Source organism: Labrus mixtus, chromosome 8, assembly GCF_963584025.1.
Source record: "Labrus mixtus chromosome 8, fLabMix1.1, whole genome shotgun sequence".
Taxonomy (NCBI): Eukaryota; Metazoa; Chordata; class Actinopteri; order Labriformes; family Labridae; genus Labrus; species Labrus mixtus.
The window spans coordinates 15,462,458-15,476,216 of NC_083619.1; the positions used below are offsets into that span (position 1 = coordinate 15,462,458).

General features: G+C 41.4%; 1 protein-coding gene across 1 annotated transcript; it reads right to left on the reverse strand.

Annotated features, from left to right (window-relative positions):
- Nucleotides 1-33: 33 nt before the first annotated feature.
- On the reverse strand, nt 34-4,420 carry LOC132978529 (uncharacterized). Its single transcript, XM_061043733.1, has 5 exons — nt 4,075-4,420; nt 3,833-3,982; nt 3,621-3,739; nt 3,078-3,319; nt 34-133 (listed from the first exon to the last, which is right to left on the reverse strand). The coding sequence occupies exons 1-5, from the start codon at nt 4,367-4,369 to the stop codon at nt 34-36; spliced, it is 906 nt and encodes a 301-aa protein (XP_060899716.1). The 5' UTR covers nt 4,370-4,420.
- Between the last annotated feature and the right edge of the window lie 9,339 nt (nt 4,421-13,759).

Below are 13,759 nucleotides of genomic sequence, written 5' to 3' on the forward strand. Positions count from 1 at the left end.
GGTGGATATGGCATGTACGGAAACTGAGGAACATCAGCATGTGGATGAAAATGTGGTCAAGGCTGTGTCGGTGCTGGAGGGGGGTCCACTGCAGAGGGTGTGGTAGTAGGCTCCTCCGTAGTTGTTAATGGCTCTGGTGTTATCAGGGATGGGGAAAATTATAATTGGGAGGCATATAATGTTGTGCATGATATTTAACTTTGGGCGGTTTAGTTTTAGTGTGATGGGTCAGTATAGTTTTAGTCGGTCTAGTCCGTTTAGTGTGTCTAGTTTTAGTACATCTAGTTTTAGTCCTGGTCGGTTTAGTCCATTTAGTCGGTCTAGTCCATTTAGTCCGTCCAGTCGGTCTAGTCCATTTAGTCCGTCTAGTCGGTCTAGTCCATTTAGTCGGTCTAGTCCATTTAGTCCGTCCAGTCGGTCTAGTCCATTTAGTCGGTCTAGTCCATCTAGTTGGTCTAGTGCAGCTAGTCGGTCTAGTCCGATTAGTCCGTCTAGTCGGTCTGGTCCATTTAGTCCGTCTAGTCCATTTAGTCCGTCTAGTCGGTCTAGTCCATTTAGTCGGTCTAGTCGGTCTAGTCCATTTAGTCGGTCTAGTCCATTTAGTCCGTCTAGTCGGTCTAGTCCATTTAGTCGGTCTAGTCCATTTAGTCCGTCTAGTCGGTCTAGTCCATTTAGTCGGTCTAGTCCGTTTAGTTTTAGTACATCTAGTTTTGGTCGGTTTTGTTTTAGTCATTTTGGTCGGTTTAGTTTTAGTCATTTTGGTCGGTTTAGTTTTGGTCGGTTCAGCATTAGTCCGTTTAGTTTTGGTCGGTTTAGTCATTTTGGTACGTTTAGTTTTGGTCGGTCTAGTCCATCTAGTCGGTCTAGTGCAGCTAGTCGGTCTAGTCCGATTAGTCCATCTAGTCCGTTTAGTCGGTCTAGTCCGTCTAGTCCATTTAGTCGGTCTAGTCCATTTAGTCGGTCTAGTCCGTCTAGTCCATTTAGTCGGTCTAGTCCATTTAGTCCGTCTAGTCGGTCTAGTCCATTTAGTCGGTTTAGTCCGTCTAGTCGGTCTAGTCCATTTAGTCGGTTTAGTCCGTCTAGTCCATTTAGTCGGTCTAGTCCATCTAGTCGGTCTAGTCCATTTAGTCGGTTTAGTCCGTCTAGTCCATTTAGTCGGTCTAGTCCATTTAGTCCGTCTAGTCGGTCTAGTCCATTTAGTCGGTCTGGTCCATTTAGTCGGTCTAGTCGGTCTAGTCCATTTAGTCGGTCTAGTCCGTCTAGTCGGTCTAGTCCATTTAGTCCGTCTAGTCGGTCTAGTCGGTCTAGTCCGTCTAGTCGGTCTAGTCCGTCTAGTCCATTTAGTCGGTCTAGTCCGTTTAGTTTTAGTACATCTAGTTTTGGTCGGTTTAGTTTTAGTCATTTTGGTCGGTTTAGTTTTAGTCATTTTGGTCGGTTTAGTTTTGGTCATTTTGGTCGGTTTAGTTTTAGTCATTTTGGTCGGTTTAGTTTTGGTCATTTTGGTCGGTTTAGTTTTGGTCAGTTTAGTTTTAGTCATTTTGGTCGGTTTAGTTTTGGTCATTTTGGTCGGTTTAGTTTTGGTCATTTTGGTCGGTTTAGTTTTGGTCATTTTGGTCGGTTTAGTTTTGGTCATTTTGGTCGGTTTAGTTTTGGTCGGTTTGGTCGGTTTAGTTTTGGTCATTTTGGTCGGTTTAGTTTTGGTCATTTTGGTCGGTTTAGTTTTAGTCATTTTGGTCGGTTTAGTTTTGGTCATTTTGGTCGGTTTAGTTTTGGTCATTTTGGTCGGTTTAGTTTTGGTCGGTTTGGTCGGTTTAGTCATTTTGGTCGGTTTAGTTTTGGTCAGTTTAGTTTTAGTCGGTTCAGCATTGGTCCGTTTAGTCCGTTCAGTTTTGGTCGGTTTAGTCATTTTGGTCGGTTTAGTCATTTTGGTCGGTTTAGTCATTTTGGTCGGTTTAGTTTTGGTCATTTTGGTCGGTTTAGTTTTGGTCGGTTTAGTTTTGGTCATTTTGGTCGGTTTAGTTTTGGTCGGTTTAGTTTTAGTCATTTTGGTCGGTTTAGTTTTGGTCGGTTTAGTTTTAGTCATTTTGGTCGGTTTAGTTTTGGTCGGTTTGGTCGGTTTAGTTTTGGTCATTTTGGTCGGTTTAGTTTTGGTCGCTTTGGTCGGTTTAGTTTTGGTCATTTTGGTCGGTTTAGTTTTAGTCATTTTGGTCGGTTCAGCATTGGTCCGTTTAGTCCGTTCAGTTTTGGTCGGTTTAGTCATTTTGGTCGGTTTAGTTTTGGTCATTTTGGTCGGTTTAGTTTTGGTCGGTTTAGTTTTGGTCATTTTGGTCGGTTTAGTTTTGGTCATTTTGGTCGGTTTAGTTTTGGTCGGTTTAGTTTTGGTCATTTTGGTCGGTTTAGTTTTGGTCGGTTTAGTTTTAGTCATTTTGGTCGGTTTAGTTTTGGTCGGTTTAGTTTTGGTCGGTTTAGTTTTGGTCGGTTTAGTTTTAGTCATTTTGGTCGGTTTAGTTTTGGTCGGTTTAGTTTTGGTCATTTTGGTCAGTTTAGTTTTGGTCATTTTGGTCGGTTGAGTTTTAGTCATTTTGGTCGGTTTAGTTTTGGTCGGTTTAGTTTTGGTCATTTTGGTCGGTTTAGTTTTGGTCATTTTGGTCGGTTTAGTTTTGGTCGGTTTAGTTTTAGTCATTTTGGTCGGTTTAGTTTTGGTCATTTTGGTCGGTTTAGTTTTGGTCCGTTTAGTCGGTTCAGTTTTGGTCGGTTTAGTTTTGGTCGGTTCAGCATTGGTCGGTTTTGTTTTGGTCATTTTGGTCGGTTTAGTTTTGGTCCGTTTAGTCGGTTCAGTTTTGGTCGGTTTAGTTTTAGTCGGTTTAGTTTTGGTCGGTTCAGCATTGGTCGGTTTTGTTTTGGTCATTTTGGTCGGTTTAGTTTTAGTTTTGGTCATTTTGGTCGGTTTAGTTTTAGTCATTTTGGTCGGTTTAGTTTTGGTCGGTTTTGTTTTGGTCAGTTTTGTTTTGGTCATTTTGGTCGATTTAGTTTTAGTCATTTTGGTCGGTTTAGTTTTGGTCAGTTTAGTTTTGGACGGTTCAGCATTGGTCAGTTTTGTTTTGGTCGGTTCAGCATCGGTCAGTTTTGTTTTGGTCATTTTGGTCGGTTTAGTTTTGGTAGTGGTGGGTTTAGTAGTAGTCACTAGAGGGTCGCAAGGTGGGAAGAAGGGACAAGGAAACATCGGCGATGGAGTTGCGGTGACTGGCAGAGGGTAAAATGGACACAAGAGGGCGACTGGAACTCCTCGCCAGCGCATTAGGAGCATATAATGCCCATCCTTCAGTGGAGAAAAAAAAATTCAAAATGTTAAGCAAACCACTGGGTTACACTAGGACTGGAATTAGATTAACAGAATTACAGTCAATTGAGCTTCAAAAACTAAAACACCCAAGAATAACCATTTACCAATTCATAATCAAAGTTTAACAGGATACTATACAGACCCCAATCAGGTTCTTAATGCTTTTTAGAAGATAGATTATGAAAATAGTTGCAGATGATATGAAAATAGCTGCTTTCAGAGTTATCATTTTCCCACCGTACACAACATCTTGCATTTCAGGAAAAAAAAAAATTACCTCTTGAACCATGTTGCAACCATCATAGGGGACCAACATTACAAGTGCAAGAGGGTTCCTTTGCATTGTGTAGCCACAGGTTGGTGGGATTTGGGACAGAGGCATTGGATGTGCCTTTCCTATTTGGACAAATTCTCAGTCAGAGTGCAATCAAGATATAGGCTACAGTTTATAATGAGAGCACAGCGGTAGCGAAAGCCTATTTAAGTTACCTTGGTCCACTGCAAACTGTGAAGCATCTTGTCCCACTGCTCTGAACTTCATTTGGTCCTCACCACACTGCAGGGAGGGTGTCATACGCTTCCATGATGATTCTCCGCCATCGGAATCATGTGGTCGTCCTTTAGGCCAGCCTGATTGGACTAATTAAATAACCATGTGATTTTTCCAAGAGTCACCATAAAAAGAGCCGAACAATTTAATATCATAAAAGACTTTAAAAAAATATTTTTACCTGGAGAGTCCGCTTGATAAGCAGCTTTATCTTCAGTAGAAACATTTGAGAAGGTATTCTTGGTTCCATCTATGACCCGAGACTCGAGGCCAGACCCTTTCTCAAGACCTCTCCCGAAAATAATTCTTCCCTCCTGGACAGCTGCTGTTTTGGCTGCATGAGGGTCATTTCGTTCTTCCCTTCTTTCTGTTTCCTTCAACCGGTAACAGTCAATGGTTTGCCCCAAATAACATGTAAAAATAACAGCTGCAGCCAAGTAAACAGCACCACGTCTCCTTTTTCCTTTTCGCATCATTCTGTTGTGACTCCTGGAAATGGTAAGAACTGGAGATCAACTCTTTGCTGCAGCTATTTGAAGTGCAACAATTAGTGTTAGCAGGTTCTGCAACAACCAATCAGAAGAAGCAGGGCGGGCTAGATCGATTGCTTTTTAATTATGCCGAATCGGTTCCACCTGTGTAGTGTAGCTCTTTCAGAGGAAGTCAGTATTGCTTTTACCAGGAAGTTATGTGATAACCCAGTTTCATGAATTCATATAGGTCCTGCAATTAGCTTTGACACACAAATGCAGAGAAACTGAAAGAAAAATTAAGCATGAGTGGGACCAACGTAAAGTTATTTTTTAAAATATATATTGTTGCTCAGTATGGTAGGACACAGAACCTTACAAAAAGGTTAAGAAACCCAGTTGAAAGATTTAAACTACATCATAAAATCACTAGCAAGGCTTACCTTTGGAGTTATTATGGCTGAGAATTTTGCCATTCAAATTTGGCCTGTGGAGTGAGGAAACCAGGGCCCAGGCTGCCAGTAGTTGAAGCCTGGATGTAGGTGCAACCGAGGCTGGAGTCCAGATTTGTAGCCAGTTTGGGGCATTCATTTCTGGTCAACTGGGTGTTTACCTGCCTTACTAGATTTGTATGAAACGTAAAGGGGCCTGGTAGTAAGGCAAAAATGGATTCATTGGACCTGGATATTTGCTGGGCTTTGTCGTTTGAGCAGTTGAAGGGGAAGATGCAGTTGTTGGCTTAATGGTTGGCCTTGTTGTAGGATCAGGGCCACTTGGTTTAGAAGTGGGAGTGTTCATGCCCGGCTTAGTGGTTGTTGTAGGGTTACCGGGCTTGGCGGTTGTGGGGGTTGGAGGTTTAGTAGTTGGCATGCCTGGGGGTTTTCCATAAAAGGGCTGGATAAGAGGGTAGTAGTAGACATTAGAATTTTCTTGCACTTGGTGTAACCTGATGCAGTGACTGATTCCGATAACATCGCCGTAGTCAACATGTGGATTCACATGGCCAAATACACTCCACCCAAGGTCTATTAGCTGGGCATAAGGCTTGATGCTTTTGGCACATGTTGCAAACACTACTGTTGCAGCTCTTTGATTGGTGAACTGACTTGAGGCAACCAAAGCAGATCTTTTCAGTTTGTATGAATCTGATTCTGTCTGACACTGATTTCTCCATGAACTTCCTGAATTTGTGCAAATCATGACCATTCTTCTTACAGAATGTGCATGTTATACATGTCTTTTCATTAGAACTTGTGGTCAGTGTCTTCGCTCCAAAAAGTGTCTATTTTTGGAATTTTGGCTTTTCAGCTTCACCTTGTCTCTGTGACTGCAATGATGTGACTGGGTTGCACGCAACTTTTGCTTCCATTGTCAGAAACTTCACAAATTGGCTGAATGACGGGAACTGGTTTCTCTCCTCTTCTTCTTCAATAACCTTTCTGTTCCAACTTACTGTTAGCCAATCTGGTAACTTTGAAATATTTTTTCTGCTTTCGTTACAGTCGTTCAAGATTTCCAATGCCTTTATGTCAATCATAACAGCTTTGCAAATTCTGTCTCCATATGATTTTGCAATTGTAAATGGATTTCCAAATCTTTCTTCCAAAAGCAGCAGCATAGGAAGATTCAGTCTCAAGTAGGAAATAGCCATCAAGTGCATTCTTAGCTTGTTCACTTACATATATATCTTCTCTTTGTCTTTAACGTTCTTCTGGTCAATCAGTGTTTCAAAGGAGAGTTACCAGTCTTTGTATTTCAATAGATGCCCACCGAATACTGCAGGTTCAGGAACTGGAATTCTGTTGTCACTTAAAGCTCCTGCAAGCACCTTGACGAGTTCTGGAAACATTTGTAGGGGTAGAGGTCTTGCGGGAGTTGGCACTTGGTTGTCTGCTCCTGCCTCATACGCTACAATGTCTGTCAGGTCTTCTTCAGTGGCCTTGACTTGATCATACACCTGCATTTTTGCTCTTGCTGAATTGAGACCTTTTACTGCTTCCAAGTACTGTATTCTTCTTTTCTTTTTCTCGAGTCTTCTGTAGAGCTGTAAACTCATCTTCCAGTTGAGCTCTAATTCTAGCTTCTTCTTCCTCTCTCTTTAATCTTTGTTTCAGCTCTTCTGCTTCTTGCTCTTGATGTAGATTTCCTTGTTGTTGATATGTTTGATGATGAAGAAATTTGCCGTTGAGACTGACTTGCTTTCAAAGAGTATAATTGTTATTTAAGCAAGAAACAGAGTCACTGGACACGTCTGACCAGGAGGATCAAGAAGCCAATAATGATCTCTCGCGAACATACAGAGACAATCGCCTATATGCACCTAAACATCTGCTTTTCGTCATGGGTCATAAAAAACATCATGTAACACATCCATATTTGACAATTCTCTTACACAACACCTTAAGGTAAACATTCAACTTGAGGGGACTCCAAAATCTCCTTCAGATACAAATTCTCTCCAGATGTATACATTATAAACTTAAAGGAGCAGTATATTATCTCTGTCCTAGTTACTTCAGACACTTCATAGTCCCCCCTTCGAGACTATAGTCTTGCTAACGAGAAAAAATATACAATTATGATGTTAATTAGCCTCATAAGAATCACTTCTGTCCATGCTTAACCTTAGCAATATAGTAAAATTCTTATTTGTGGAGTGTGAGAGCGAAAAACCCATCAGGCAGCTATCTTTCTTTATTATCCATCAAACAATCTAGACAGGAAAACTCTCTCACGGTCCCTCTGCCCCAGGCAACCACCTATAGTACTCCAAACCAATTAAAAAGAAAAAGGGTTATGAAAACTCTATAGGATGATATATAAATGCATACATTTAAAACCTCAGAAATAAAATCAAAAAATGATCCAAAGTCAGGCTGGTCGACCCATCGCACCTTCCAATGGACCTTTCCCTACCTAACACCACTTTCCCTAAGGATCGATAAAGAAAGAAAACACCTGAGGTCCCAATATATGCATCTTATATATGCATATACAGTTCCAGAAAACTCCAATACTAATCCAAAGTAATATGTCTTGCTAAAAATATCTACTATAGAGTAAAACGTGCATAATATTTATCAATATTACAAGTTACATTGTAATAAAGAAAATCCAATACTATAAAAACATACATATATATCAAACTGTTGCTTTTTAGCAGCATCAGCTTCTACTGTAATAAACCTTCAATGATTTTTCAATCGAAACCCCTCATCATGATGTCTCCATTCAGGGTCCGCTGTCCATTTCCATCCTCCATTTTCCTAAGTTTGGTTGTTCAAGTCCATTAAGCTGGAAGGATCTCTGGACAATCAGCCACCCTCACATTGATCTCCCAAATATCGTCCTGGGAAGAAAAATCAACAACCAGTATCTTTGCACATACAAAAACATCAAAAATATTCATTTTTGTATCATACTTTCACATTATTCCACTACATGATTAACATGTACATGATTAATATGCATGATTAACATATTCAATTTCCCCCCTTTTATCAATTCACTTCCTGTTCAAAATAATAGTGAGTCAATGATGAATTCAGATATTCAAAATGGATATTTCTCTACCAGCTCTTGTCCAATCTCTATGACCTCCTCATCTTCGCTTAGGTCATTACCACTCAGTAGCTGCATCTGAATGTTTTCTCCCGGCATCACAACTCCTACCCATCTCAATATCATAGCCTTAGCAAAGGTCAACAACAGCGTACAAAAACAAAACATCACACACAGTGATAGAAGAGTAGCCACCAAAATCTGAACCACTATAGCTCCTACTGGTCCTAATTGTTCTTGTAACCATGCATTCGCAGACCATCCTGCTCCTTCTGATGGACCAAATGAATCCCTTATAAGTTTCAAAGCATCTATGACACTAGTCATATTGTCAACAGCATCAGGGATCAAAGTATAACAGGCGTCTTAAATTCAAAGCTACACAGAGGCCACCTTGTTTGGCCAAAATATAATCAAGAGCCATGTCATGTTTCAGCAACGTCAATCGATGACTCCTCTTATATTAGGAGTATTTGACAAATATTCAAAACCTTTTATGGTCTCGTTTGCGAAACCTTGCAGGGTATATGTAATATTATCAGTATGATCAGCTTAGTATGTAACACCATACCATGGAAACAATCCTATACCCCATTTATCTCCCAAACTTATCCTCCAATGATAAGACTCCAAATTGTGAAATTGTGCCAAATCTCTTTTCTTTCTACTGCCAGAGATTGTCGTAGAGTTATCCTCATCAGACCCTTGTCCCTTCTGAATAACAAAAACATCATACGAAAGTTTCAACTGTGCCATATAACAACATCCAACCCAACCATAAGGTAAAAATAAGTAAGCCTTATCACCACAAATCCACCAAATATCTTTAAATGTTCCTATGGTAAAATTACCCGGTAAAGTTTGATTCTTTACACTTAAGAGTTTTACTCAGTCGGCGATGTGGTGCATGAAAGGTCACTGTATACGTGTCATCAACAGCCCTTTGATCACGTCGTCCAAATTGCATCATGTAGTTATCACATTCTGATATTCCCATAAACATACCATCTCCACCATGAGTATCATTTGAACAAAAACAAGATCTAACCTTCACAGGTGTCACTTCCATAGGATCAGGGACTGCTGTCGTAATATCTTCATACTGATAAAGAAGATTTCTATATGATAAGTCCTTCAACCAAGCACAAAGACGTTGAGGTGTATATAGATGCACCGACAAGGCCATCCAAAAATCCCTTTGCGCTTGTTGCTTACATACCAACCATGATAACGCATACTTTTGACATTCAGAAGTTAAAGGTTCCGGTACCGTCTCTAGAATTGAAGGCCATGTGCCTGGTGTTGGAACTCTCACCACACACGGACCATTCAAATTACTAGCCAATCTAACAGAGTGAGTCAACTGTTGGTACCACATATTTCTACTTGCCCACGGGTCTGTAATTTGCAACACCGAGGAATCAAACCCATAAGCTTTCCATTGGGTTTCTCGCTTCTCTAATGCATGAAGATGTTTAGTCATGCCTTCTGATGTCCCGTCAGCATCTACAAAATCATCAATCAGATTCGACATAGTCATCTGAACTGTTTCAGCTGCCTTAATTAATGGAGATGTAGTGACAGATGTCAACATCATACCTACAGACTTTGTAGACACCGAAGAACTCATCATTATTTCATTGATAGTGGATCCCATCTTCACAACCTCACTTGTAAAATTACTAGGAGTAACAGAAGTAGAAATTGTCATCATAGCTGTTGTAACATCCTTTTTTACCAAAGTTGCAGTTAGGGTAGTAACCAAAGTTGATACATTAATACTCATAGTTATTCTCTGAGCTACAGTAGTAGACGTCATCTGTCCATCAGTCACCCTTGGAGTGACTAGTTGCTTTTGAACCTCTTTAGCCACCGTAATTACTTCAATAGGATCTAGGCCTTCTACCACAAGCATTATCTTACGAGTTCGATACCCTTTTACCCAATAATTGTGATATGGTACAAATTTAAACTCTGGATCCAAATAAGTGCATGTATATTCTCCCTGATCTTCCCATGTTACATTGATTAAGATAAGTGTACAGTCGTCTTCTTCGCACTATGTCTTCACCACAAGCATTTTTCCAATTAGGGGGATTATTACCATCATTATTCCATTCTCCACATTTACATGGAAGGTGAGCTGAATTCCCTAATGTAGCTTTAATCACAATGTTTACAGGAATTTGAGTTCAGTAACCTTCAGTTTTGAAAAAGGTGGATGTCTGCTTTATTTTCTCAATTAGCGGGAGAGTTGATATGGTAGTTGTCAGTTTTCCTACTTCTTCAACAACCAGGGTTTTTGCAATTTTACTTTCATTTAGTACCACAAGAGTCCCAATACTGTTTCTGTATCCTAACCCCGATTTGACACTATGCTCTCCCATGTTTACTAATTTTGGATCATAATATATACACTAATAGTCACCTTGATCTTCAATCTGAGATCTATGTAAATATAGACTACAGTCTCCCTCAATCTTCGACCTTCTTCGATCATTAAGCAACACATACTTTTCTAGTGGTGATGTCCCCGATAAATCAATAACCTTACCATGGTTATCTTCCCACTGGACTCAGAATTTCCCTTTTTCTCAGAATTTTCCTTTGTACACTGACATGGGAGCTGAACTGACTTTCTCAAAGTCACTTCTACTCTAGTCCTCGTAATGTTTTGGTCTAACCTTTCTTCGGGTTGGCCTTGGACTCCTTGGTTCAACTGGGTCTGTGGATTTTCCTGAAGAGGCATCACAGCCCTCTGGAGTCTTTGACGACTCATGCTCTCGGGAAATAGACTCTGTTGTTTCTGGGACATGTTGTAAATCAATGTCACCAAATCATCTTTCTTGCTCATGGACTGAAAAGTCATCCCTTACATCATCAAAAGTGTGATCAAAATCATCATGCATACCCCCAGCATGGTCAATCCCTTCTTCCGGATCTTGACCTTGGAGGTCCCCATGAACCTCTGCTGCTTCTGCAGCTTCTGTTGGCTCTTTTGAGCTTTCAACATCTTGGTTCTGTGATCGTGGAACCTCTTCTGTTGGCGCTTTAACACAATGTGATAAATGATACCAGGTAGGAGACCCTTTAACCTGGACTGCAGTTCCTGGACTGCAGTTCCCGTACTGTGAACAACTTCAAATTGTCCTTCGCGGCGTTCGTTAAACCACTTCCTCCTAAACACCTTCACGAACACCTTGTCTCCAGGTTGCACTGCGTTCCTCTTTTGCTCATCAAGTCTCTCTTGCACCTCCTCTCGTTTTTGCCTGTCAGAGACAGAGATATGTGTATACACTCGCATTTCATCTTCTAACAGGGCTAAACTTGGACCCTTGCCACTTGTGCGCAAACAAGGTGTCGGCATCCATCTGCCCATTGCCAACTCATGGGGTGTCATGCGCAAATCACGGAGCCCACTTGAACGACACACCATTAACGCCAGCGGAAGCGCCTCCACCCAATTCAAACCTATGTGTTGGCAGATTTTAACGATGCAGTTTTTAACACACCATTCAGTTTTTTCACAAGCACCTTGGCTTTGCGGATGATAAACAGCTCCTAGACGTTGTTTAATTCCCAATTTTTGCAGAATTAGTCTTACTGTTTTACCTGAGGATATGCTTATGACCTCACGACACAAAAACTTGGCAACAGACTGAGCATCTTTCCGCTTGGTTGGACAGCCTCAAGCCACCTTGAAAAATCTGTCCACAATGACTAGCATGTATCTTTTACCTCCTACTGGTCTTATCATGTCAACAAAATCCACAACTATCTCACGCATTGGACCTGTTGGTGTTGGAATGTAACCGGGAGGAACCATCACACCCCTACGAACATTGTTTTTTAGACAGATAGTACACCTGCCTATGACATAATCAATCTGCTCAAGCAAGTATGGTGCCCAAAAACCATATTCTTTCGTGATCTTTCTCGTAACTCCCCCCTTGCACATGGGCTAAACCATGTGCTTCCTGAATCATCAGACCTAGCAGGTCTGGGGGCGCTACCAGCAGTCCTTCATGATTTCTCCACAGGCCAATGGAATCTTGAGTGGCTCCTCGGTCTCTCCATAATTGTTTATCCATTGCAGAAGCAGCTTCTTGCATTGAGACAACATCCCTGAGTGTAATGTTATCCTCCAAGTCCACTTCATGGGTGACCAGAAGAACTTTGCCCAATTTGTTTGCTCCTGTAACCGCCTTTGCAGCCTCATCAGCTGCTTTGTTACCTTGTGTGACCCTTGACATGTCCTTTTTGTGTGCCGCACACTTAACCACCGAGATTTATTTCGGCTTCATCATCGCATGCAACAATTTCATTATCTGTGCATGATGCTGTATCGGAGAACCATCTGTTTTCTTAAACCCCCGATTCTTCCACACTGATCCAAATAGGTGACACACATTATGTGCATACACAGAATCTGTATATATTGTCACCCGCTTGCCTTCAGCCAACAGACATGCTTCAGTCAGCCCCACAAGCTCAGCAAGCTGTGCAGATGCAGGTTGTGGTATTTCTTCTGCCTTTTCAGTCCCCTGGGCTTTGACTACCGCATAACCAGCACTCAATGCATCACCCACGCGATAGCAGGACCCATCAGTCCAATACTCCACATCCGACTCATGCAGTGGAAGAGCTTGCAAATCTGACCTGAGCTTCGAATATCTCTCCACTTCCTGAACACAATCATGTGGCTCCCCATCCTCTGGAGTCGGCAAGTTCTCAGCTGGATTTACTGTGACACACCTTACCAGGTGACATCTTCCTGTTCTAAGAGCCTATGATAGTCTCTAAGCCTAGGCATAGTCAATGTATATTTACCAAAATTCAGAAGATTTCTGAGACTATGGCGGGTAAGAATTGTTACAGGGTAACCCATAGTTACTGATGATGCTTTATCATACATTAGATAAACTCCCGCCATTGCTCTGTAGCACAGTGGTAACCCCATCTCTAATTCAGAATAGCCAGTAGAATAATAAGAAACAGGTTGAGGACTTGTCCCTGTACCTGTGGGCTGACAAAGAACTGCACATGCATATTTACCCCCAGTGGATGTAGACACATACAGCAAAAAGTTCTTAGAATAATCTGGCAGCGCTAGCGCTGGAGCCTTCTGTAACCTCTGTTTAATCGTCTCAAATGCCACAAGACTTTCCTGCGTCCAGGTGAGATTGCAATGGAGTTGAGCATTCCCGGTTTCTTTAATCATAGCCCTCAAAGGCCCTGTTAGAGTGGCATAGTCCTCCACCCATGCTGAAGAATATCCCACAATACCAATAAATGTCATCATCTCTCTGACTGTTCTGGGCTTCGGCGCCTTTCGAATGGCTTCCAAATGGCTGTCAGAGATGCCTCTGTGTCCCTGAGTTATTGTTTGAGCCAGATACACCACCTTCTCCTGACAGTATTGCAACTTCGTCCGAGAAGCCTTGTGTCCTTTTTTTGCCAATAACTGCAACAATTAAATTGAGTCCTTGTGGCACGTTTCCTTATCTGGTGAACAGATGACAATGTCATCTACATACTGAATAACAGTACTTTTCAAAATCTGATCTAACCCTGCCAAATCATCTTTCAACACTTTACTGAAAATATGAGGGCTACGTTTGAATCCTTGAGGGAGCCTCTTGTACTTGAAAGCCTGTCCTTTATATGTAAATCCAAACAACCCTTGACTTTCTTCACTTAGTGGAACACTAAAAAATGCTCCACACAAATCTAACACTGTGAAATGTGTAGCGTCTGGGGGAATTTGGGCCAACATAGTATGAGGATCGGGCACATCAGCTGAAAAATCAGCCACCACTTCATTTACCGCTCTTA

What these genes read in the sequence shown, in the direction of transcription:
- LOC132978529 (XM_061043733.1), bottom strand. Translation starts at nt 4,369, where the DNA reads ATGATGCGAAAAGGAAAAAGGAGACGTGGTGCTGTTTACTTGGCTGCA. An exon ending in TTATCAAGCGGACTCTCCAG is followed by an intron (nt 3,983 to 4,074) that starts GTAAAAATATTT and finishes TTATTTAATTAG; the next exon opens with TCCAATCAGGCTGGCCTAAA. An exon ending in ACAGTTTGCAGTGGACCAAG is followed by an intron (nt 3,740 to 3,832) that starts GTAACTTAAATA and finishes TTGTCCAAATAG; the next exon opens with GAAAGGCACATCCAATGCCT.